The sequence below is a fragment of the Brassica napus genome, chromosome C3 (assembly GCF_020379485.1).
Source record: "Brassica napus cultivar Da-Ae chromosome C3, Da-Ae, whole genome shotgun sequence".
NCBI lineage: Eukaryota > Viridiplantae > Streptophyta > Magnoliopsida > Brassicales > Brassicaceae > Brassica > Brassica napus.
In genome coordinates this window covers 69,242-89,679 of record NC_063446.1, presented here as the reverse complement: position 1 = coordinate 89,679, position 20,438 = coordinate 69,242, and the positions used below count along the sequence as shown (strand labels likewise).

At 38.2% G+C, this 20,438-nt stretch overlaps 6 protein-coding genes across 7 annotated transcripts; 2 read left to right on the top strand and 4 right to left on the bottom strand.

The window, feature by feature from the left end:
- Positions 1–422: 422 nt before the first annotated feature.
- Positions 423–1,515, bottom strand: LOC106433822 (PRA1 family protein B5). The gene has a single exon (XM_013874651.3). The coding sequence runs from the start codon at positions 1,156–1,158 to the stop codon at positions 514–516; it is 645 nt and encodes a 214-aa protein (XP_013730105.1). The 5' UTR covers positions 1,159–1,515; the 3' UTR covers positions 423–513.
- A 99-nt stretch (positions 1,516–1,614) lies between these two features.
- LOC125584021 (macrophage migration inhibitory factor homolog) lies at positions 1,615–2,968 on the bottom strand. 2 transcript variants are annotated; one of them, XM_048751732.1, is made up of 4 exons: positions 2,745–2,968; positions 2,326–2,526; positions 2,081–2,173; positions 1,615–1,818 (listed from the first exon to the last, which is right to left on the bottom strand). In XM_048751732.1, the coding sequence occupies exons 1-3, from the start codon at positions 2,853–2,855 to the stop codon at positions 2,117–2,119; spliced, it is 369 nt and encodes a 122-aa protein (XP_048607689.1). In that variant the 5' UTR covers positions 2,856–2,968; the 3' UTR covers positions 1,615–1,818; positions 2,081–2,116. The 2 variants fall into 2 exon arrangements, with proteins under 2 accessions (XP_048607689.1, XP_048607690.1); XM_048751733.1 differs by lacking the exon at positions 2,081–2,173.
- Positions 2,969–3,093: 125 nt separating this feature from the next.
- Positions 3,094–4,964, top strand: LOC106433804 (aldose reductase). Its single transcript, XM_013874638.3, has 8 exons — positions 3,094–3,342; positions 3,424–3,474; positions 3,571–3,644; positions 3,738–3,825; positions 3,905–4,111; positions 4,193–4,264; positions 4,344–4,586; positions 4,771–4,964. The coding sequence occupies exons 1-8, from the start codon at positions 3,199–3,201 to the stop codon at positions 4,858–4,860; spliced, it is 969 nt and encodes a 322-aa protein (XP_013730092.2). The 5' UTR covers positions 3,094–3,198; the 3' UTR covers positions 4,861–4,964.
- Positions 4,965–5,228: 264 nt separating this feature from the next.
- Positions 5,229–9,074, top strand: LOC106433831 (cation/H(+) antiporter 27). The gene is made up of 6 exons (XM_022698413.2): positions 5,229–6,307; positions 6,431–6,943; positions 7,035–7,532; positions 7,707–8,099; positions 8,202–8,666; positions 8,760–9,074. Exons 1-6 carry the CDS (start codon positions 6,089–6,091, stop codon positions 8,973–8,975), a joined length of 2,304 nt encoding a protein of 767 aa, XP_022554134.2. The 5' UTR covers positions 5,229–6,088; the 3' UTR covers positions 8,976–9,074.
- Positions 9,075–9,670: 596 nt separating this feature from the next.
- Positions 9,671–11,803, bottom strand: LOC106433832. The gene has a single exon (XM_013874663.3). It carries the CDS (start codon positions 11,387–11,389, stop codon positions 9,875–9,877), a length of 1,515 nt encoding a protein of 504 aa, XP_013730117.2. The 5' UTR covers positions 11,390–11,803; the 3' UTR covers positions 9,671–9,874.
- A 3,819-nt stretch (positions 11,804–15,622) lies between these two features.
- On the bottom strand, positions 15,623–18,630 carry LOC106433790 (F-box/LRR-repeat protein 3-like). Its single transcript, XM_013874620.3, has 7 exons — positions 17,865–18,630; positions 17,621–17,746; positions 17,437–17,541; positions 16,941–17,340; positions 16,417–16,841; positions 16,053–16,325; positions 15,623–15,968 (listed from the first exon to the last, which is right to left on the bottom strand). Exons 1-7 carry the CDS (start codon positions 18,507–18,509, stop codon positions 15,912–15,914), a joined length of 2,031 nt encoding a protein of 676 aa, XP_013730074.2. The 5' UTR covers positions 18,510–18,630; the 3' UTR covers positions 15,623–15,911.
- Between the last annotated feature and the right edge of the window lie 1,808 nt (positions 18,631–20,438).

Here is a 20,438-nt window from a genome sequence, read left to right as displayed (position 1 = left end):
TTATTTATAAAAACTATTTTATTATTTTTTGTATTTTAAATATGTTTTCTATTTCAATTTTAATTTTATATTTTTGAATTTCAATTTTAAAAAATAAATTTATAATTTTTTTTTTGAATTTTGGAAATATTTCGAGGAAGTGTATCCCTCGGAATATTCCGACGATATATTCGTCGGAATATTCCGAGGAATTTCCGACGAAAAAAGTCCTCGGAATATTTCGAGGAAATTCATTTCCTCGGAATATTTCGAGGAAATTCATTTCCTCGGAATTCCGTCAGAAATTTCCGAGAGATTTTCGAGGAAAGATGAATTTCCGAGGAGTTATTTCCGAGTATTTTTTTCGTCGGTATGTCGTCGGAATAACGTTATTCCGATAACAACGATTTTTTTTCTCACTATGCCGCCGTTTTAATGGCCAAGGGTTCACAAAGAAATCATATTAACAACAATCTTCACAACAGTCGAATGAATCCGATACACACACACAAAAAAACTATTAGATTCTGGTCACTATACGGCGGAAGGCGCTGAGGAAGTGGATGACAGGGAGGAATATGTAGTAGGGACACCGATGAACGAGAGGAATCCGGCGGCGGCAGGATCTTGCTCGTCGAGGAAGAGATCATTAGGAGCTCTGAAGGCACCATGAACGCAGACCGTCGCTATTCCGACCAAGAGGGCAGATATGAGTACAGATCCAACGCTGGTGAAGAAGATGACTGCTATTGTGGAGAGGATAAGAGCACCAAGAGTTTCGAGGTCAGAGAAAGATCGGCCGAAGAGGATGAGAGGTCGATCGACTGGACGGAAGAGGTAAAGGAAGAGCCAAGAGGCGGCGAGGCAGACGAGGAGGACGAGAGAGAATGGATGGGCGAGAAGAGAGAAAGCGAGGATCAGAGATACGATGCAGACGTAATTCGCCCTGAAATAAGAGGAATTCTTCCGGAGTCGCGACGCTGCCTCAGAAAGAGAGTCCGGCTTGGCGAAGGCGGATCGATCGAGGAGCTCGGACCATGGACGGCTACGGGACAGACCATCACGGACCGTTTCGGTGAAGCGGTTCACAAATGCACGGACGGCTGGAGGTTGCGATTCGGTTAAGGTTGGGGGCTGAGTGGTGGAAACCGGAAGCACATTAGAATCTGACGACACCATTCGATTCTTCTTCTTCTTCTTCAGGGATTATGATCGGATATCGGGTATGTAATAAATATAAGGGGTTGGTCTGAAGGAGAAGTTACAGATCATCCAAGACTGTTTCTTACCAAACACGCGTTGTGTTACGCATTTACGCGTTTTTCAACTTTCATTTCTGTTGGTTGCTTCATCTCACAGATAATCGATATTTTTTTTTTAGTAATATCATATGCATCTTCATTACTTAGCGCATTTTCACCAGAAAAGTTCCACTCATAATACGCAAGTTTCGTTTACCAAAATAGTATACTATAATATTAAAAGTTATTTAAAACGATATATTATCAACCAAATCCGTAGGTAAATTTAAGACATTTGATCAGAATCCTGAAATCCGAATTTACTCTTAACCCAAATTAATATATGATCAGATCATCTCAATTATCTTTGAAGATGAGCTGTAGCATCATCATAAAACATTGAATGTTCTTCTCTCTTAATGCAACTCCAACAAACGTTACGATAAGTTTACAACCGAAAGATAGTTCAAAGCTAGTTGGCGATGAGAGAAGGTTGAATACTAATAAAATCACACACGTTCATACATTGGCGATCACATTAACTTATTTCCTGCGACGAAACCTAGAAAGTCGATCCGTTCCAACCAAAGAAGGATCCCTGCACAAAGTAAGAAGTGACCTTTCAGGATGGCCTATGGGCATAATAAACAAACAATCAACATGATGAATGCTCGGGGGCCGTATGGCCCACTAATGAGGAGCTAAACCCTTATGAATAACTCAAAAACAAACAAACAAAAAGATGTGGGTGTAGAGTAGACTTCTAGAAATGGTTGCAACGATTGATCTTAACTTGTTTATGGCTATTTTATTTTCTAAGAGTAGAAGAAAGTTAGAGGTATGTCTTATGATGAACTTACACAAGAAGATGTTTTTGTTCTCTATTCAATCATGACCTAGTAGTGCTGGTGTAAAGCATGTAAACACTGTGCATATTCTTGACTTTGATGGGCCTAGAGAGATAGATAAAACATGGACGAATGAAAACGAGAACCATGGATTGGATGCGTGAAAACGAAATCAATCAAAAAAGAGACATGTGGATCATTATGTTATGTTTAGAGTGCATCAAACCGAGAGAGAGAGAGAGAGGGAAAAGGCTTGCCTTGGTGTCGTAAAACTTGAGGAAGAAGCGAGACTTGGGAACAGAGAGCTTAGTCTCAAGGATGGCGGAGACCGCAGCGCTGAGCTGCTTGTTGACATCGGGGTTAAGGCCACCGATGGAGACAAGTTCACCATAAGCGGCAGGGTCCTCGGTGCCACCAAATGCCATAGGCACTGATCCTTTCAACACAATCATCACATACTGCCAAAATTACCATGAAAAAAAATGCAGCAATTAAATTCATCAAGAAAAAAACCAAGCAAAGAGAAAGCAACTTGTTCGAAATGAGCACTAGAAACAGTCATGAGCCTCGCTTCGCCTCATAAGTTGGCTAAAATTATTACTCAATCTAATGATAATAACAATAAACAATCCCTAGATCCCCAAACGAGGATGGATCAGGTTTAAATCAAGAATACGTTCTCAGGCTTGCCGATGATTTTGGCGACGGAAGAGGTAGCTTCGGAGAGGATGGAAGAGGTATCGACGCCGTCGAGGCTGACGTTGGTGGAGATGTTAAGGCACGGCATCTTCTCTTCTTCTTCTTCTTCTTCTTTTGTTTGTTTCACTCTCTATCACTCGATCGATCCCCAGTCTTCTTCTTAAAGCTGATAATAAAGTGTCAGACCAATTATATTCCATCTTTAATTTGTCCTCCAAAAAGCCTTTTTATTATTCTCTATGGCCCAACGTTTCAGGCCCAATTTATACGGGAAAGCTGATAACCACCTCACTTGTGCTATTTAACTAGCAGTAGCAGACCAAGACACGCGGCTCCTCGATGGCTGTCTTCTGCCAAGTGGCGGTGCCTGTTTCTGCATTAAATAGATCCCGTCTGCGTTTGTATGTAGGTAGAAGAACTCGAGGTAGATAATGGCACATACCACGTTTACGCCGGAAGGGCAGAAGACGGAGTCGTTTAGGCTGTTGAGCGGCCACAAGATCCCAGCCGTTGGACTCGGCACCTGGCAATCTGGCTCTCAAGCCTCCCACGCCGTTTTCACTGCCCTCCTCGAGGTCATTTCTTTCACAACTCTGAGTTAGTTCTGATCTAGGAATCAATCATCTAAATGCTATACTCTTCCTTTGATGCTGCAGGGTGGTTATAGGCACATTGATACAGCTTGGGAATATGGTGATCAGAATGAGGTCCCTCTCTCTCTCTCTCTTTTTCTTGTTATGTCTGAAAGACAGTTTCTTAGTTTAGATGTAAAAAAACAAAAAGGTCCTTAACTCTTGTACAAGGTCGGTCAAGGGATGAAGAGGGCTATGCACGCTGGTCTTGAGAGGAGGGACCTTTTCGTGACCTCCAAGCTTTGGTAAACACACCCATTCCTTTCTTTTACTACTTCTTCTTCACTCTTTTTCTAATTGTTTTTTTTTTTTTTGGATAAACGTGCGTGTAAGTAAAGGTGTACAGAGTTGTCCCCTGAGAGAGTGCGTCCTGCTCTGCAAAATACCCTTCAAGAGCTTCAGTTAGACTACCTTGATCTTTACCTGGTATGTTTGTTTATTTGTTATTCCCTAGATTACTGAATATACTTTCTTTCTAGCCTTTACAAATTCAAATTATGTGCAGATACACTGGCCTTTTCGGCTAAGAGAAGGAGCGAGTAAGCCACCAAAGGCAGGGGACGTCCTTGAGTTTGACATGGAAGGTGTTTGGAGAGAAATGGAGAAGCTTGTCAAGGACAATCTTGTCAGGAGCATTGGCGTTTGTAACTTCACCATCACTAAGCTCAATAAGCTTCTACGCTTCGCTGAATTGATCCCTTCCGTTTGCCAGGTTTTGTATCACACTCTTTAAATCAATCATCATGTATGTGTTCATCTACTTGTATACGTATATTGAGTTTTGTTATCTTAGATGGAAATGCATCCTGGTTGGAGAAATGACCAAATGCTCCAACTCTGCAGAATGAATGGTATCCATGTTACTGTAAGTTCAAAACTAATATGATTCTTTGTTCACGTCTCTGTTCGAATATAGATTCACTGCTTACTGAAACTTGCAAAAGGCCTATTCGCCGCTGGGATCTCAAGAAGGCGGGAGAGGTCTGATACATGATCAGACAGTGGAGAGGATAGCCAAGAAGCTGAACAAGACACCGGGACAGGTACTAGTAAAATGGGGTCTTCAGAGAGGAACAAGTGTCATCCCAAAGTCATCCAATCCAGAGAGGATCAAGGAGAACATCAAAGTTTTTGACTGGGTGATACCTGACCAAGACTTTGAAGCTCTCAACAGCATCAGTGACCAGGTAGACTTTAGCCTTTTTACCGACCAGAATCTTCTTTACGTTTTAGAAACAGAGTTAAGAGAAGAGAGCACTCATCTGCTTCTGATTTATTGTAATTGGTCCTTTTCTGCTAGTGAGAAATAGAGCACTTCTTGCTTGTATTACTCTGGTTTTGATCCCAATGTTACAACACTTTTGAACGCAGAAACGAGTGATGGACGGTGAGGATATGTTCGTCAACAAGAGCGAAGGTCCATTCCGAAGCGTGGCAGATCTATGGGATCATGAAGACTAATCCAACCCCAAGAATATCAAAGAAGGTGTCTGTGGTTAAGATCAATCAATGTATATGTTTCTATAATAATAAAATAAAACAACACAACAAAGGAGCTTCCTAAAGAAAACATTACTTATGCCACTAAACACTCATCGACAACAGAGGAGAGCTTCATTATCCTCTTTAAACACACCAGTCTATGTTCTTATAACCATTATAAACCAACAAAAAAAAGAGGTAATAAAATGAAGAATTACCAGAATATGAGTGACAGAGTGGTACGTTTGCGAGAGAAGACGGAAAAGAGCTTGGAAGAAGGAAGAGAGAGATGAGACTAGAGAAATGAAGAAGAAGAAGAAGAAGAAGAAGAAGAAGAAGAGGAAGAGGAGTCGAATACCCAATGAGTCAATCTCCTCTAAATATACCGACAGAGACAGATCCCAGCCATGGCTCACATCTATTGTCTATCATCTTCTTCTTAGTCTTCTTCATTTATCTTGTGGAGAAAGCAAACGTTTTATTGTTTTTTTAATTCAGCATACGCTAACTGATAACTGAGGAAACATCGTCCAGCTGGGGGAAGAAGATGTATGTTTCTTTTTTTGAGACTGCAAACTGTTTTGTTGTTTTCCAAATAATTTGTGTTGATTTTGTAACCGTACAGAAGAAAGTAAAAAATGGAAAAGGCCATTTCTCAGTTCCTTCTATTTCTTTTCTTGCTTATATGTTTATAAAATAAATTTTCATTTTTTGTGTAGTTAGTCATAAACTTAAATTAAGTCTTAATTTAGATCATGACCGTTCAATATATAACATAGACTGATGTTTTTGATGAAATGTTCCGTTTCATGTGACAATCCATACCGATATTAATTATAAGGTATAATCGCTATGAATGATTGACTTGACCATCATAATATGTAGCGTAGTAGGATGACCTCGCACGATTAATGAAGAACAAGAGGATATCAATCAATGATAAAATACTATTTTAACATTTATTACATGCAGTTATATTGCACCAATCAATCCAAAGCTATAATCTGATTATCCGATCATGCCCAAGATTTTGTACCGCACATGAGCAGATATAGAGACCTTAAAAGTAGGATGACCTATATCGAATATTAAACCCCTAAACATAGAGAGGCGAAAAAAATCAAGAATAGTTATACTTTCTTCCTCTACAATATCTCTCTTTCTATGCTTTGGCTCTTTAGGGAAACACCTAACCTAGAAGGTGAAAATGGAAAATATAACCAAAACATATAACTACGGAGGAGTAGACTGGATTTGCGAGACATGGATAGGTGCAAGCTCGATGGGCATTGCGCATGGAGAGAATCCGATCAAGTTTGCTCTTCCTCTTCTTCTCCTTCAGATATCTGTGGTCTCCCTATTTTCCATGTTTTTTCAGTTCCTTCTCCGGCCTTTCGGAAAATTTGCATTTCTCGCTCAGATCCTCGTATACATACATCTAACCTTCTTCTCTCTTTTTTTTTGTTGCTTTATCAGCATATTTTATTCCAAAAATATTCAGAAAACACTCCTTAATTATTTTAATATGAATGCTGCTGCATGCATGCAGGCTGGGATCTGCTTAGGACCGTCAATTATAGGACGTAACAAACAGTACATGTCGACATTTTTCTACACGAGAAGCATTTACATAATCGAATCCTTTGAGGCCATATGTTTCCTCTTCATCTGCTACGTCACAACATGTCAAATAGACACGCATATGATAAAGAGAGTAGGCAGGTTAGCATTCATAAACGGCATCGTCCTTTTCCTCATACCTTTCCTGTGGGGCCAATTCACTGCCATCTTGATCTCCAAGAGGCTAGGAGGTAGACCCGCTGGGGTACCTCCTGCGGAGTTTCATCACGTGGCGATCGTGCAGTCCACCATGTTCTTTCAGGTGGTTTACGGAGTGTTGTCGAACCTAAAGATGCTCAACACCGAGCCAGGGAGGTTAGCACTTGCCTCCATGATGGTCCATGACTGCCTCTCTTGGTGTTTTTTCATGCTTAACATCGCCCTTAAACATAACACTCACTCAGCCGATAAAAATCACGCCTATTTCTTGTCCGCCGCACAGGTACGTACGTACGTGCCACCAAGTTTATACAATTATGTATCATAAAATCTATTTTTTTTTTATATATATATATATAAATAAATAATTGCAGATGCTAATGATAGTGGTAATAGTATACGTGTTCCGACCGATAATGGTGTGGATGATGAAGAGAACACCAGTGGGACACTCTCTAAAGGCATCATATCTCACCGTTATATGTGTCTTGCTCTTCATCTCCTCTCTCTGGTCAGAATTTGTGGGCTTACCTTACTTCTTTGGCGCGGTGGCCTTGGGTCTAGCCACCCCGAAACGTCCGCCTCTTGGAACAGGACTCTCCGAAAAAATGGGTTGCTTCATCTGGTATTTCCTGATGCCTTGCTACATCATAGGGATTGGCTACAACATGGATCTCTCTCTGTTTTCCTTGGGAGATTTAATCCGATATGAGATACTCTTTGGCATGGTCCGGTTCGCCAAAGTCGTGGCTGTTGCCTTGCCTTCCCTTTACTATAATGTGCCACTTTGGCACGCCATTCTTGTCGGGTTTATCGTCAATATCCAAGGAATTTACGATGTTCAAATCTACAAACAGAACTTCAATTACAGGGTAAAATTAATTAACCCCCCCCCCCCCCTACATGCATGCATTAATGCGCGCACAAGGAACATATACATATATTCACCACACGATCGATGCATGCTTAATTCTCTAGCTAGGTCAATAAGATATTAATTAAGAGATAAATGACAATGGGATAAAACTTTTGTTCAAGGGCTGCAGAAAATATCAAAGAAAACATTTGGAGCAATGGTGATGTCAGCAATGATAAACTCAACAATTCTCATAGTAGTTGTCAAGAAAGTGTACCAAACCATGAGCAAACGCAACCCTTACAAGAGACGTACGGTTCAACACTGTCGAATCGAGGCTCCTTTGAGGATCCTCACTTGTTTCAGGCAGCGCGAGGCGGTCCGTCCAGTGCTGGACCTCGTCGAACTCTCTCGTCCAGCCATCGGATCTCCTCTCTCCGTCTTCGCCTTGAACTTAGAAGAGCTGAATAACCATAGTCTTCCTCTTCTCATTCATCACACTCAAGAGATAAGTCCCTTCGTCGTGCCTAGCCCAAGAGACCAGATCGTTAAGGCCTTCCACAACTACAAGAAGAGTAATCCGGTACACATTATTTATTTACTAACCCGAAATTAATCTTATTTGATTAGAGACAAATTAATCTTAATTCATTTAAATAATTTTTTTTTTTTTGTAATGCGACAGGAGACCGTACTGATAGAGTGCTTTACGGCGGTGGCACCGCGGAAGACGATGCACGAGGACGTTTGCACAATTGCATTTGACCAGGAGACAGATCTTGTGGTCCTAACTCTTGATGCCGGGATGGAGTCGTGGGAGAGGCTGTTGTGTAGGAATCTCCTGCAAACATGTCCGTGCTCCGTCGCGCTCTTCATAGACCGAGGGAGGCTCCCTGATTTCAGGTTCGTTCCCATCAAAAAGCTTTGCATCACTATCTGTGCTGTCTTCTTAGGCGGACCAGATGACCGCGAAATGCTTGCGTATGCTACACGCTTAGCAAACCATCCGAGCGTCGAGCTTCATGTCTTCCGGCTGTTGGATCACAACGGCGCCTCGCCGCTCCGAGACATGGTCGAGAGAAATCACGACATGAGAGTCATCAACATGTTCCGCAAAGAGAATTCCGAAAATAACATAATATTCAGAGAGGTAGGTTTCTGATTAGCTTAGAAGTTTCTTGTTTAAGAAGAAAACAGCTCATAATTAACGTGTGTTTGTGAAAATGGTAAAAAAAAAAAAAAGGTAAGAATAGAGGAAGCTGTGGAATTGATGGAGTTGCTAAGGAAGGAAGGAGACGACTTCGATGTGATGATGGTTGGGATAAGACACGAAGAGAATCTATTGATGTTGGAAGGGTTGTCAGAATGGAGCAACATGAAGGAATTAGGAGAGCTTGGAGATTTGTTGATCTCCAAAGATCTCCAGCTCTCTGTTTCTGTTCTCGCTCTCCACCAATGACCTTTTCTTTCTCCTTTTTTTTTTGTTTTTATGGATTTGTACATCCTTTTGTTTAGACGTTAATAACACGTTGTATAATCACGTTGTATAATCCAAGAAACCGACCAGTGATAAGTTTATTAGAGAATTATCATTTTAATACAAACCATTTTGTTCTGTTTTGAAACCATCTGTGTGTTTCAAGAGATTTTATACCATCACATTTTGTTTTAACAGAAATTAATTAACATCTTCTCTATTTTGTTTAGTTTAAAAAGCTATTTAGGGGTAGTGCATCTTGTGTATAACTTTTTTTAATCTATAAACAGATGCATCTTGGGGAAAAAAATAACTGAGGTTGGATTTTTGAATTTGATGAACCAAAAGGCTATATAGTCCATTAGTTAATTTAGGTTGGGGGGTTTGTAAGCAAGAGATAGCATAGAAGTCAACAATTCCGGAAAGGACGGCTGACTAACTTAGATAAAACATCCATATACTCTTGAAAGAAGATAAAGTAGAGATGAACATACATACCTTGATTCAAGGCATTTGCATTGCTCCAGTAACAGCCATTCTTAAAACCATTCTTCCAGCAGAGTACATTAGCTAAGAAGAGGCAAAGCAAAACTTGTGTTCCTCTTCTTCCTTCATTGGAAAGCAGTAGTCTCTATAGAACTAGGTCATCATACTATATAAGTTTTAAGAGAAGTGAAGAGAAACTTAAAAACGTTTTATCCATTTCAAGCTAAACTTCTTACATTGAAGGGAATTTCAAAACAAACACGAATAGAATTTTTTTCTTTTAAATAAAAGGAACCTACAATATCTTTGTTTATATTCTAGAAGAAGAAAAGAACATTTTATAGATTGGAAATCACCCCAAAGGCATATGAAGAAAGAAGGAGATAATGCAAGCATTACCACCATTGATGGACAAGCACCCCACGTTGTCTGAGCGAAGTGAAGAGCTCTAAGCATTGGTTATAAGTCTTGTTGTACTTCAGGCTCCTTTGGCCAGGACAACATCTCTGCCACCTGTTGTAATGGCATTCAAGGAACAACTCATCGATAAGACAAATGGCTCCAGTCTTGATCAGCCTGGGGATCAGATCGAATTCAGTTCCTTCAACATCCATCTTCATCACAACAAAGTCCCTCTCTCTCACACTCTTCTTCAACCAGTCAGCGAAATCGAACCCTTGAATCAGGTTCACCTCTCCAGCTAAGCTCGAGGAAGATTTTGTAACTGGCTGAATTCTTCCCATTCCCCTGCCCATTGCTTTGGCTTCAGCATCTTTTCCAGGATCGTGATTGATCTCAAAGGACAAAGTCTCGTTCCTGACCCAGGCAGCATAGGGCAAGAGCTGCACCTTCTTCTTGATCTTATACTCGTCATGGAAGGCCTTGTCAGCCTCAATGGCGAAAACATCAAAAGTCTGGTTCTGCTTGGGGTACTGTTTCTTGAACCAGCTCCCAATGCTTGAACCGTAGCTTCGGGCACCAACATCAACGTAAACGTATCTGCTCTTGAAACGAATATCAACCATGGAAGGGATATATTTAACGTTTTGAATGTTGCGCTTGAGAGTGATCCAAGGCTTTAAAGGCTCGTCTTGAATGAGGGGCTCAGCGTCCCGAATCAAGTCTCTTTTGTAAGCAGGGATCCAGCACTTGCCACCACCAGAATTCTGATGGTGGTGGTGACCACCTGCTACTTGTTCAACCTTATGAATAACGAATTCTCTGACATGAGGAGAATCAAAAGGAGCGTCTAGATCACGCATCTTCAACAAACTGCAAGAATTAAACAAATCAAGGAATGAATTGAAACTGTACGTATCTGTGGCTCCAACATGAACAACCGCAATCCCTCGGGGCTTCAGGGTCCGAGTGATCTCGTCGGCGAACTCCAACTGCTTCAACGACTTCCCAAGGCGGCCACCACCGGAGAAGACGAAATCGAAGGTGTTGTCCTGGAAAGGAATAGCGTGGCCCTCGCCTCTCACCACCAAAGGGCGAAAGGCCTTCTTAGAGATCCCGATGGAGTTCTTCACCCCAATCTCTCTCAGGGCGAACACATCTTGCCCTGTAGCCGTCTCTACACACAGCGTGTTCGACTCCGGGGAGAGGTAACCGTCGGAGATGAGATCCTGAAAGATGGACGAGTAAAACCGAACGGATTGGATCCAGTCCCTGCTGGTGTAGAGGTCATCGTGGCCTGAGGAGGAGGAGGTAGATCTGATGGCTGAAGAGCCGGAGGAGATGACGAGGTTGAGATTCTGAGGGAGAGAGAAGAAGCAGAAGTCGCCGCGGTTGCATGATTCACCAGTGATGGTGACCACATAAGCAAATCGAACGAGGATGACGAGAACGCCCATGAGAAGCACCCGCACCATCATTTTCCGCAACAGCAAGCTCCCCGTCGTCTCCATTTTTTTTTTTTTTTTTTTTAAAGAACGAAAGAATAGCTCTCGCGGTTGCGGTTGGTTGTTTTGTTTTGTTTATTGGAAAACCACCCCAAAATAAGAAACCCCTGAATCTGAGGGAGCGCGAACAACAAAAGGACTAACGAGAGGAGAAACGAGCAGAGGTGTGATTTGCTCCGATTAGGCTTCTCGATAAACACGAGTAATTACAGATCCGACTCTTACACGCCTGATTACGGGAAAAGCAGCGCATACTTCTCCGATGACGACAAAGGGTAAGGGTAGGTGTGTGAACTACTTTACTATTCTACTATACGGTGGAAGGAGGAAAGAAAGAGGATCATGGAAAACTAAAAGCCAGACAGACAGACGGAACGGAATAGAGACAGAAAGAAAGATGATAAAGCAACCGCGTTTCTCTCTCTATCTATTCATCAGACGCGTATTATACGGCCTATTGTAATTTTATGTTTAAGGGCACCTTTTCCTACTTTATTTTCGGCATTGCCACGCTGACTTTTTGTGGCAAATCACAATTTGAAGTTTTCTGTTGCTTTTACTCTCGCTTTGTTCCCATTCTTCTTCTTTCTGTTTCATTCATTACCATAAATTCTTTAACACTTTTTTGAGGAATTAAAAGTTAAATGTTTGGTGGATCCAATGCAGCTAAAGCAACAACTAAAATGATGCTTAGTTTAGACGTGATCGTAAATGTTATGACTATTAGTGAACTCACTATCATTTAGTTTTTTTTTTTTCTCCTCCCAAAATCATTTAGTCTATCAATGGTTTGCATTAGTGAGACAATGCACCTGTATTTTAATAATAGTGTAACAGTTATGACTTTGATTAAAGATGGATGGTTGACAGCAATTGGGTTCACTCTAATCATTAAATATCATCGGCTAAAGAAACACATGGTGCTGTATTATGAGAAATTTCGTTTTAAATCATACTAGCATAACGGAGAAGAAGTTATAAGTACTATTCATATTTTTGGGCGCTTTTAGTAGAGGAAATAAACAATTATTACAAGAAAATAATAATGATGTCGCACCAAAAAATAATAAACATATCACAGCTTTGATTCATGTGTGGTTTTTTTTTTCAAAAATAGACCTAATTGACATATTTCTAGAAAATTATGTTACACTTAATCTCTAATCTTATCATTTAAATTTTAGGTCTACCAAATTTTTTTATTAGACTATCAATAATTGGATTTAAACAATAGATGATCCATTGGATTTATAAATAGTATAAATTAAATAGATTTAATTTAATGTTGTAATACTATACCTCCATATGTTAATTATTTAAATATTTGTCGATGTTAACTTTTAAAATTATAAAGATTTTTTTTTTAAATAACAAAAAATAATTTTATCTAACAATAATTAATCTTTACTACCTTAAACCAATGAAAACAAATTTTAAACTATATAGTTTATTTCAAAAATTAAACAAAAACTAAATGTTTAATTATTTACTTGATAATATAAATCAATGAAGCGGAAAGTTTAATTTTTTAAAAACTTTCTAAATTTGTGAAATGTTACAATATCTTTGAATATGACAATAAAACGATATTTTACTAATCTATGCGACTTTAACAATGAAATAATAATCCGAAAATATATATAGAAGAAGATACAAATACATGTGAAAGTTTGAAACAATCTATTTAATGAAAAAATATACCGTAAACTTATTATGTTTTAAAAATTGATAGACAAAAATATATTATAATATATATCAATTTAGAATTGAAAACAAAATATTTATATAAAAATAAATAAAACAAAAATCAGTGCGGTTGTGCGGGTCGAGATCTAGTCTATATTATTAAAACTGAAGTACATTTTAGATTTGTTTGGAAACAAGAATAGCACTATATATCTATATTGTTTGGAAACATGAATAGCATTTAAATAAAAATTATTGTCTTTTAGCAATATAAAAAAAATCAATTTGTAATCAATATTTCAACAAATATATTCAGTTACCATAATTCAAATACACGTAATAAATCCCACTTTTAAATATGGAAACAATAAAAGAATAACTAATAAATAGATTTTGACAAATATATGATACATCTGCAATGTAAATTTATAAAAAAAATATAGAACACTTAAAACGGAAAACAAATATAAATTTATAAAACAAAAAGTATTATGGTTTATTTCTTGAAGTGTTTCAGAAATGGGTTATAAAAACAATTTCACAGTTTTTTTAAATATCTTTATGATTGAAAAATTATTATCTAAAGTTGTATTGTTATTAAATTTCGAATAGTTTACATAAATAGATTAATATTAAATTTTTCAACAGAGAAATGGAAACCACTATATTTTGAAAAAAAATTCACGTTTTTAAAATTTGTATATCTCTTCAATCATAGGAACCAACGTATTTGAAATCTATATTTATCAAAAAAATAATATATTTTCTAAAGGTTCGATTTTTATTTTTCGGTTTTAGATATATAGGAACTACTTAGTTATTTGTGAATATCAATTTAGTTTTGAGTTTTTTTTGCTTCGGTTTTGATTCATTGTTGGTTCTCGGTTTATAGTTCCATGTCTAACCATGATGCTAAAGTGTTTTTTTTCTTTGCTTATAATTTTTACAATATCACGTCATAGAACGGGTTATAACCTATAAGTATAAAAAAAAGCTTTGCAGTATATATTTTAAATATTTCCACAAACTCAATGGTAAGTATATCAGATATGGACATATCATTTAGGGTATATAGGATTCAAAAAGATTCGAATTATCTAAAAATATGAAAAGTACCCAAAACATGAAAAATATTTAAACTCCAAAAAATCCAAAATATTTAAATACCTAAAAATCTAAAATTTTATTTGAAATATGATCTGATGAACCAAAAAATATCCAAAATTTTATCCGATTATCCAATTTTCTTTAAAAACTTCAAATTTTACCTGAAACCCAAAAATATTGTAAATCCAAACTCAAAACTTTAAAAATACATGTAATACGAGAAACATATTCGAAATACCCTAATATACTTAATATACACAAAATATTTCCGATTAGGTCTCGGGTAGGATCCAAACTCAAACAAAGACCCGCGGATCTAAAAAAATACCTATCAGATAATTTTCTCTGAACCCGGACCCAAACCAAACCTATGTTTTGAGTCGGTTTCGGTTTGGTCTTTGGTCCGGATTAAATATTCAAGTCTAAGAGAAAGTTATATAAAATGTACATATAAAATCTTAAATAAACTATTCATAAAATATATAATTTTTAAAAATTATCTTATTCAATATAATATGAATTTATATTATAATATAATCTTAAAAACCCGTACTTTCGAGACGCGGATCAAAATCTAGTTTATAATATTAGAGCAAAAGAAGAAAACAAATTATGGGCGGTTCCGTAATCAATGAGGCCTAATTAAAAGCATTGCAGGAAAAAAGAAGCAGGTGATTAGGGGTGTGTAATCATTTGGTTTATCTTTTTATGATTGATTGATCGAATAAAATTAAAATTCGATGGCATCATCTGCCGGTGATACTTTTTTGGACTGAAACGTAATTTAGATTTGTTTATTTAGGTAGTGGCGATATTCCTTGCAAGTGTCAAAACTTATGAGAATTTGTCTAGCTGGATGTTATTATATATGTTGGGAGAAAGAACAAAAACCGGGTTGTATATTTGTCCAAATCTTAAATTACGAAGAAGTAGAAAGCAAGAAAAAGTGGTGGGCGCACCGAACGGCACAGTAGCCGTTATCGCCATGAGGGAGGGAAGGAGGTGAGGTGGTTGTTGCTGACACCGAGTCGTCGACTCACATATTCTTTTTTCGGAGCATGTGAAGAGAGAGGCTGGAGTGGACCATTACTGGGCCCAAGGATTCACGGTCTTTGCGGATGAGAGCATCGTTATCCCAGAAATTCCATTTGGGTTTATTAATTTTTCTTTTTTTTACTTTTTCGAATTTAGAAGAAAAAAAAATTAAAAACGAATCAACCGCGGACCATCACGTGTCAGTGGAATCCGTGAACAGTGTAAAAAACTCTTAAAAACCGACTACTATTTGGTAGTTTTGGTAACCGATTTCTTAAAAAAAAAATAGTTCTTACGCAGAACCCTAACCCGTGTAAAAATGCTCTTATACCCCTTAAGAAATGAAAAGGCGGGCCCTACTGCATAGCCAAGTTGATAGAACCATCCAGAAAAGAAAGAAAGTCAAAAAAGGAACAAAGGCAATCAATCTCTTGTGACGTCCGTTAACTTTGGCATCCAAAAAAGGAAATGAAATTACAAAAGGGGGTATACATACAAACTAACCACCAAATCCATGTCACAACCATATACATACGTAAGGATGGATATACGTGTATGTGTGTGAGGCAACACGCGCCATCGACATAGATACCAAGCTTTAGTTCCTCTTTCTAAATCCAAACAATGGGGCCTTGGCCGGTATGGTGGCTCCGTCTCTTTCCCCTTGAGAATGTTTCTTCACAACATTATGTTTTTTCTTCTAAAGCTCAATATCTTCTTCCAGCTGTAGCTTCCAGTACTTGGGATCTAACTCCGCCTGTTCCAAGTATAATTGTTATTACCATATTATTATCATATTAGCTTCACCACCAAACTTTTTACTTGCAAAAGAAAACAGTACCTGAAGTGTATTACTATTATTATGATTGTTATAGTCTTTCCACAGGAAGGCGCAACCACGAGCTTCCATGTGGGTAATAAGAGAAGGAGGAACTAGTGATCTGAGGGAAGCGTGGAGTTTCGCTTTCCTTAAACCTCCACACCCAACCAACGCTGCTGCTACTCCACTCGGGCTTAAACCCCGCGTGTTCACTGCCGCTATGTTCTGCAAACACCCTATGTTTGCTAGCGACACAAGTCCCACGTCTGTCACCCCCGTCTCCGACACGCTTATCTGCAACAACAATCAAAAAAAGATCATCAGCAACAAAGGGTGGGTTCCGTAAATGGAAGGGAAGGGGGATATATTCACGAGTTCTCTTTACCTGTTTGAGGCCCTGTGAAAAGTGAGCGAGAGTGAGCAAACCGGAGTCATTGATGAAAGGACACTTTTTCAAGTCGAGCTTGGTGAGCCGCTTACATCGAACAGCAATGGCGGCAAGTCCTTGGCAAGTGATGTGTGGACATCCCCTGCTCTCGAATGTTTGTAACATTGAGCATTTTGACAATGACACCAAGGACTTGTCTGTGATGTCTTTGCAGTATGATATGTTTATTGTTTCGAGATGACAGCAGCCTTGCGCGATCGATGAGATTCCTATGTCTGTTATTCCTACCGACCTGTAGAGATCAAGTTCACGGAGATTTGAGCAGCCCATACCAATGTACGAGAGTCCTCTGTCTGTTATATTCAGACATATTCCCAACTTCAACGAGGAAAGACTACGACAACTGGATATGGATATTAGTCCTGCACCGAAACAAACAAGCACGCATTATGAGATGAGTTTAGTTGACTTAGTTATACCCGTAACAAAAAATCAAAAAGAGTGAGAAAAAAAGAAAGAACCTCCATCATCAATCTCATTGTCAGTAAAGTCAAGCTCTTCAAGTAGGCGACACTTGTGTCCGAGCAACCAAAAGGCATCTCTGGAAACAAGGGAACAAGACTCCATCTTCAAAGAGACTAGTAAGGGACAAGAATTGGCGACTTGGGTGATTGAAACTCCAGTTAGTTTCCGGCAACAGGTGATGTCAAGTTTTCTAAGGTCTTTGAGTTTCATAACTAGACAAGAGAGACCTTCATCAGTTACGGTGACACATTTGCTTAGGCTAACCTCTCTGAGGGAAATGCACAGTGTCCCTATCGCCTTCAACCCATCACAAGTTACCGAACAACCATCCAACCTGATCGACTGTAATGCTGAAGAAACCTTGTTTAAGCTACTTGCAAAATCCAATGAGATCACCTATAATCAGAAAAATAAAAATAAACTCTCACTCCATAAAAAAGGGTATCATAGACTCAGAGAGCATATGTATTGGTTGATAAATGAGGAACTTACAGAAGAAGAGTGTGCTAGATCAAGGCGCTCGAGACATCTGGCCCCGCTTAAAAGTGAGGTTAAACCTCTCTGAGTTAAATTCTGGCAGCTCGATGCATCCAGGTTCTACACAGAATATGAGAGAAGACAGATTTTTAAAAAGTAAAGTCTCAAAAGTCTACTGTTAAGATGGAGATGTATTTACCTTTAAGGAGTTGCAATGATGAGTGAGTGATTTAAGAGAGTCATCATCGACTCCGAAGCAACCTTGTAGAAGAAGTTCTTCAAGGTGTTGAAGTGTGAGAACATCATGCAAACATTTGCCTGTGATCTGTGGTAAGGAAGAAAAAGGTACAGAGACAGAGATTCTCTCAGGAATTAAAGAAGAAGAAGAAGAAGAAAAGCTAAATTAATTAATTAATTAAAGAGAGAGAGAGAGAGGAATAGACCGGCAAGTAGGAGAGGTCTAAGGAGCGAAGGTCCTTGCATTTGACGGCAAGCAGACCGACTCCTAAATCTCCGACGCCGACACACCATTTCAAGCTCACCCTCTTCAGCTTCCTACATCCCACCGCTATACATCCTATTCCCATGTCCGTCAGCTTCTTGCATCTCCCCAGCTTCAGCCTCTCCAAGCTCTTCGCCTCCGCCACCACCGCCGCTGCCGCGTCCCTCATCTCCGTCGCGTTCGACAGGTCTATCTCCACCAGACTCACACATTTCACGGCCAGTCTCAGCAGCCCCGCCGCCGAGAAGGAGAATGACCTCGATAAGTCTACTGACCTCAGCGTCGGTCCGGAGAGGCACCCGACCACGCTAAGCGCGTAGTCCGTGACGCGCGGGCAGAAGGTAAGATCGAGATCGGAGGTATTCCGGTACCTTGTCAGGGTTCGAGGAAGATACTCCGCTCGGAGAGGTTTCAGGGATCTCCGGTGCCTGGCCTCCACTTGGTAGAACCATTTGCAGGTAAGAGAGAAGGATTTGAGATCGGAAGGGCTCTGAGCGACGAGGTCTAGGATTATGAAGACCAGCTCCTCCGACAGAAGATCGAAAGGCTTTGAGATCATGTGTTGAATCTGCTTCGCCTTCTTCATTGCTTTTACTTGCTGATTTTATTTTTATCAAATGGATAAACAGTTTCGATGAGGATTTGCGAAAAACCCACAGATTCACAGTTTCTATGGGAAACAGAGAAAAAAAAGGACAGAACAAGACTTGAAGGACAATGATATTACCATTTTACATATTACTCCTTGCTATGAAACAAGTTTAAAAATAAGGGAAATAAAACCACTGAACGTTTTTTTAATCCAACATATATTAGTAGTAGTTACTAGTTAGCTTAAATCATTATTGAATTGCCGGATAGACGAAATCTCACATTTTATGAACTTTTTTAATATGCACACCTCTTACTAGTTTTGTAAAAATCTTTTGATATATGCAACCACTATAAATTCAATTATTTATTTTAGCTTTGACACGTTTCTAACTAAAATACCAAGCTATTTCTAAGACAAACTATGCTTATAATCTACAAAAAATTATAAAGTAATATTATAAATTAATGTATTTTTTTTTTAAATCCAATTCATTTTTTTAGAAAATAAAATAAAATGAGTATGAGATTATAAAACACACACCATTAAATGAAATACCATTAACAAAGACAAAAGAAAATGAAATATGACAAACATAACATGTTTATATATTATTGATAAAATTGGTCCGGCTTTGATTAGTATGATGTATAATATAAATATATTTTAAAAACGAAAACACGAGAATAGTGAGGGGTATTTGTGTAACTGTAAAGATAAATTAAATATAGGGCTAACCGTACGGTGAAGGACGGAGAGGGGCATAAAGGTAAAGAGAAAAAAATAGAAGTCGCAGTCAAGAAGTTAGGCCATTGGATATGTGTGTATATGGTGGAGTAAGCATGCGAGGAAGGACAGATTCGAGTGCGGACAGTACTTTCACTTCCTAAATATCGCTCTTTCTTTTTAATATTCCATTAATTATTCCCCTAATCTTATCATTTCTTCAGCAGCGATTATAGATTAGTAAACTTCCATACTTTCGTACCGCATCTAATAATAGCATTATCGTAATATCTTATTCACAAAAAAACCACAGATATTAATATATAGACAAGCCGACCAAGAAAATGTTAAGAGATATATGCTCTCTTTTTTTGTCATCAAATGAGTATATATTCTTGTCTTCAACTCTAAAACTAGTGATCGTCAGTTAACAATGAAATATTCGATATTTAAAGTTGATATTTATCACATTTTAAACTGGTGAGTGCGCCTTCTCTGTTTGGTATTGGCATTTTTTTTGTTTTTTGTCAACTGGTACTGACCTAATATTTGCAATATGCAAGATAGCTAAAAGTCAAATAAATAGTTATTCTATTGACAACCAAATATCAGGCTATGAACAAAAAGTACTCAACAGAGACCAAACAGTAAGTGTAAACATTTTCAAACTCCAAGGCGTGACCGTACTTATTTATAACCAGACTATTTCAAGTGATTATAGATAATCCTGTCGTCTATAAGGGGCAGGATATGCACCCACGCAATGATCTACCTAATTAGTCATTATAGAGTAAATATTTACTCTAAGAATGTGATTATATGGTATAAGTAGGTGAAAATTCATTTCAGTTCATTTTCTCTGATTTTACCCAAATCAAGTAGAATGATTCAACGCATTTACTTTAAAAATGTGAGAAAATAAAGTAAATATTCCCTCAACTTTTATGAGATGAAAAAGTTTACTCTAATTTTGTTATTTTTCGATTTTCTCGTTTCTGCTTTATTTTTTCACCTATTTATTTCACTTTGTAACCATTCACACTTTAACTTTTGTATTGCTCTAGCTTCCACGAAAATTTTACAAGTGAAATATTATTTTGTTATAATATTCTACTTAAAGCAAAGAAAAATATTCAATTGTCTTGAATTTCTGAGTAACAATATCTACTCTACTTTTTTTTTCCTTTTCACAAATTC

Coding starts and splice junctions, on each gene's coding strand:
- LOC106433822 (XM_013874651.3), bottom strand. CDS start 1,158: ATGGTGTCGTCAGATTCTAATGTGCTTCCGGTTTCCACCACTCAGCCC.
- LOC125584021 (XM_048751732.1), bottom strand. CDS start 2,855: ATGCCGTGCCTTAACATCTCCACCAACGTCAGCCTCGACGGCGTCGAT. Junction 2,527..2,744: donor TCATCGGCAAGCCTGAGAAC/GTATTCTTGATT, acceptor TAATTTTGGCAG/TATGTGATGATTGTGTTGAA. Junction 2,174..2,325: donor TCAAGTTTTACGACACCAAG/GCAAGCCTTTTC, acceptor CTATCTCTCTAG/GCCCATCAAAGTCAAGAATA.
- LOC106433804 (XM_013874638.3), top strand. CDS start 3,199: ATGGCACATACCACGTTTACGCCGGAAGGGCAGAAGACGGAGTCGTTT. Junction 3,343..3,423: donor TTTTCACTGCCCTCCTCGAG/GTCATTTCTTTC, acceptor TTGATGCTGCAG/GGTGGTTATAGGCACATTGA. Junction 4,265..4,343: donor TGAATGGTATCCATGTTACT/GTAAGTTCAAAA, acceptor AACTTGCAAAAG/GCCTATTCGCCGCTGGGATC.
- LOC106433831 (XM_022698413.2), top strand. CDS start 6,089: ATGGAAAATATAACCAAAACATATAACTACGGAGGAGTAGACTGGATT. Junction 6,308..6,430: donor CATTTCTCGCTCAGATCCTC/GTATACATACAT, acceptor GCATGCATGCAG/GCTGGGATCTGCTTAGGACC. Junction 8,100..8,201: donor ACTACAAGAAGAGTAATCCG/GTACACATTATT, acceptor GTAATGCGACAG/GAGACCGTACTGATAGAGTG.
- LOC106433832 (XM_013874663.3), bottom strand. CDS start 11,389: ATGGAGACGACGGGGAGCTTGCTGTTGCGGAAAATGATGGTGCGGGTG.
- LOC106433790 (XM_013874620.3), bottom strand. CDS start 18,509: ATGAAGAAGGCGAAGCAGATTCAACACATGATCTCAAAGCCTTTCGAT. Junction 17,747..17,864: donor TAGACCTCTCCTACTTGCCG/GTCTATTCCTCT, acceptor TCCTTACCACAG/ATCACAGGCAAATGTTTGCA. Junction 16,326..16,416: donor TTTCACAGGGCCTCAAACAG/GTAAAGAGAACT, acceptor TTGTTGTTGCAG/ATAAGCGTGTCGGAGACGGG.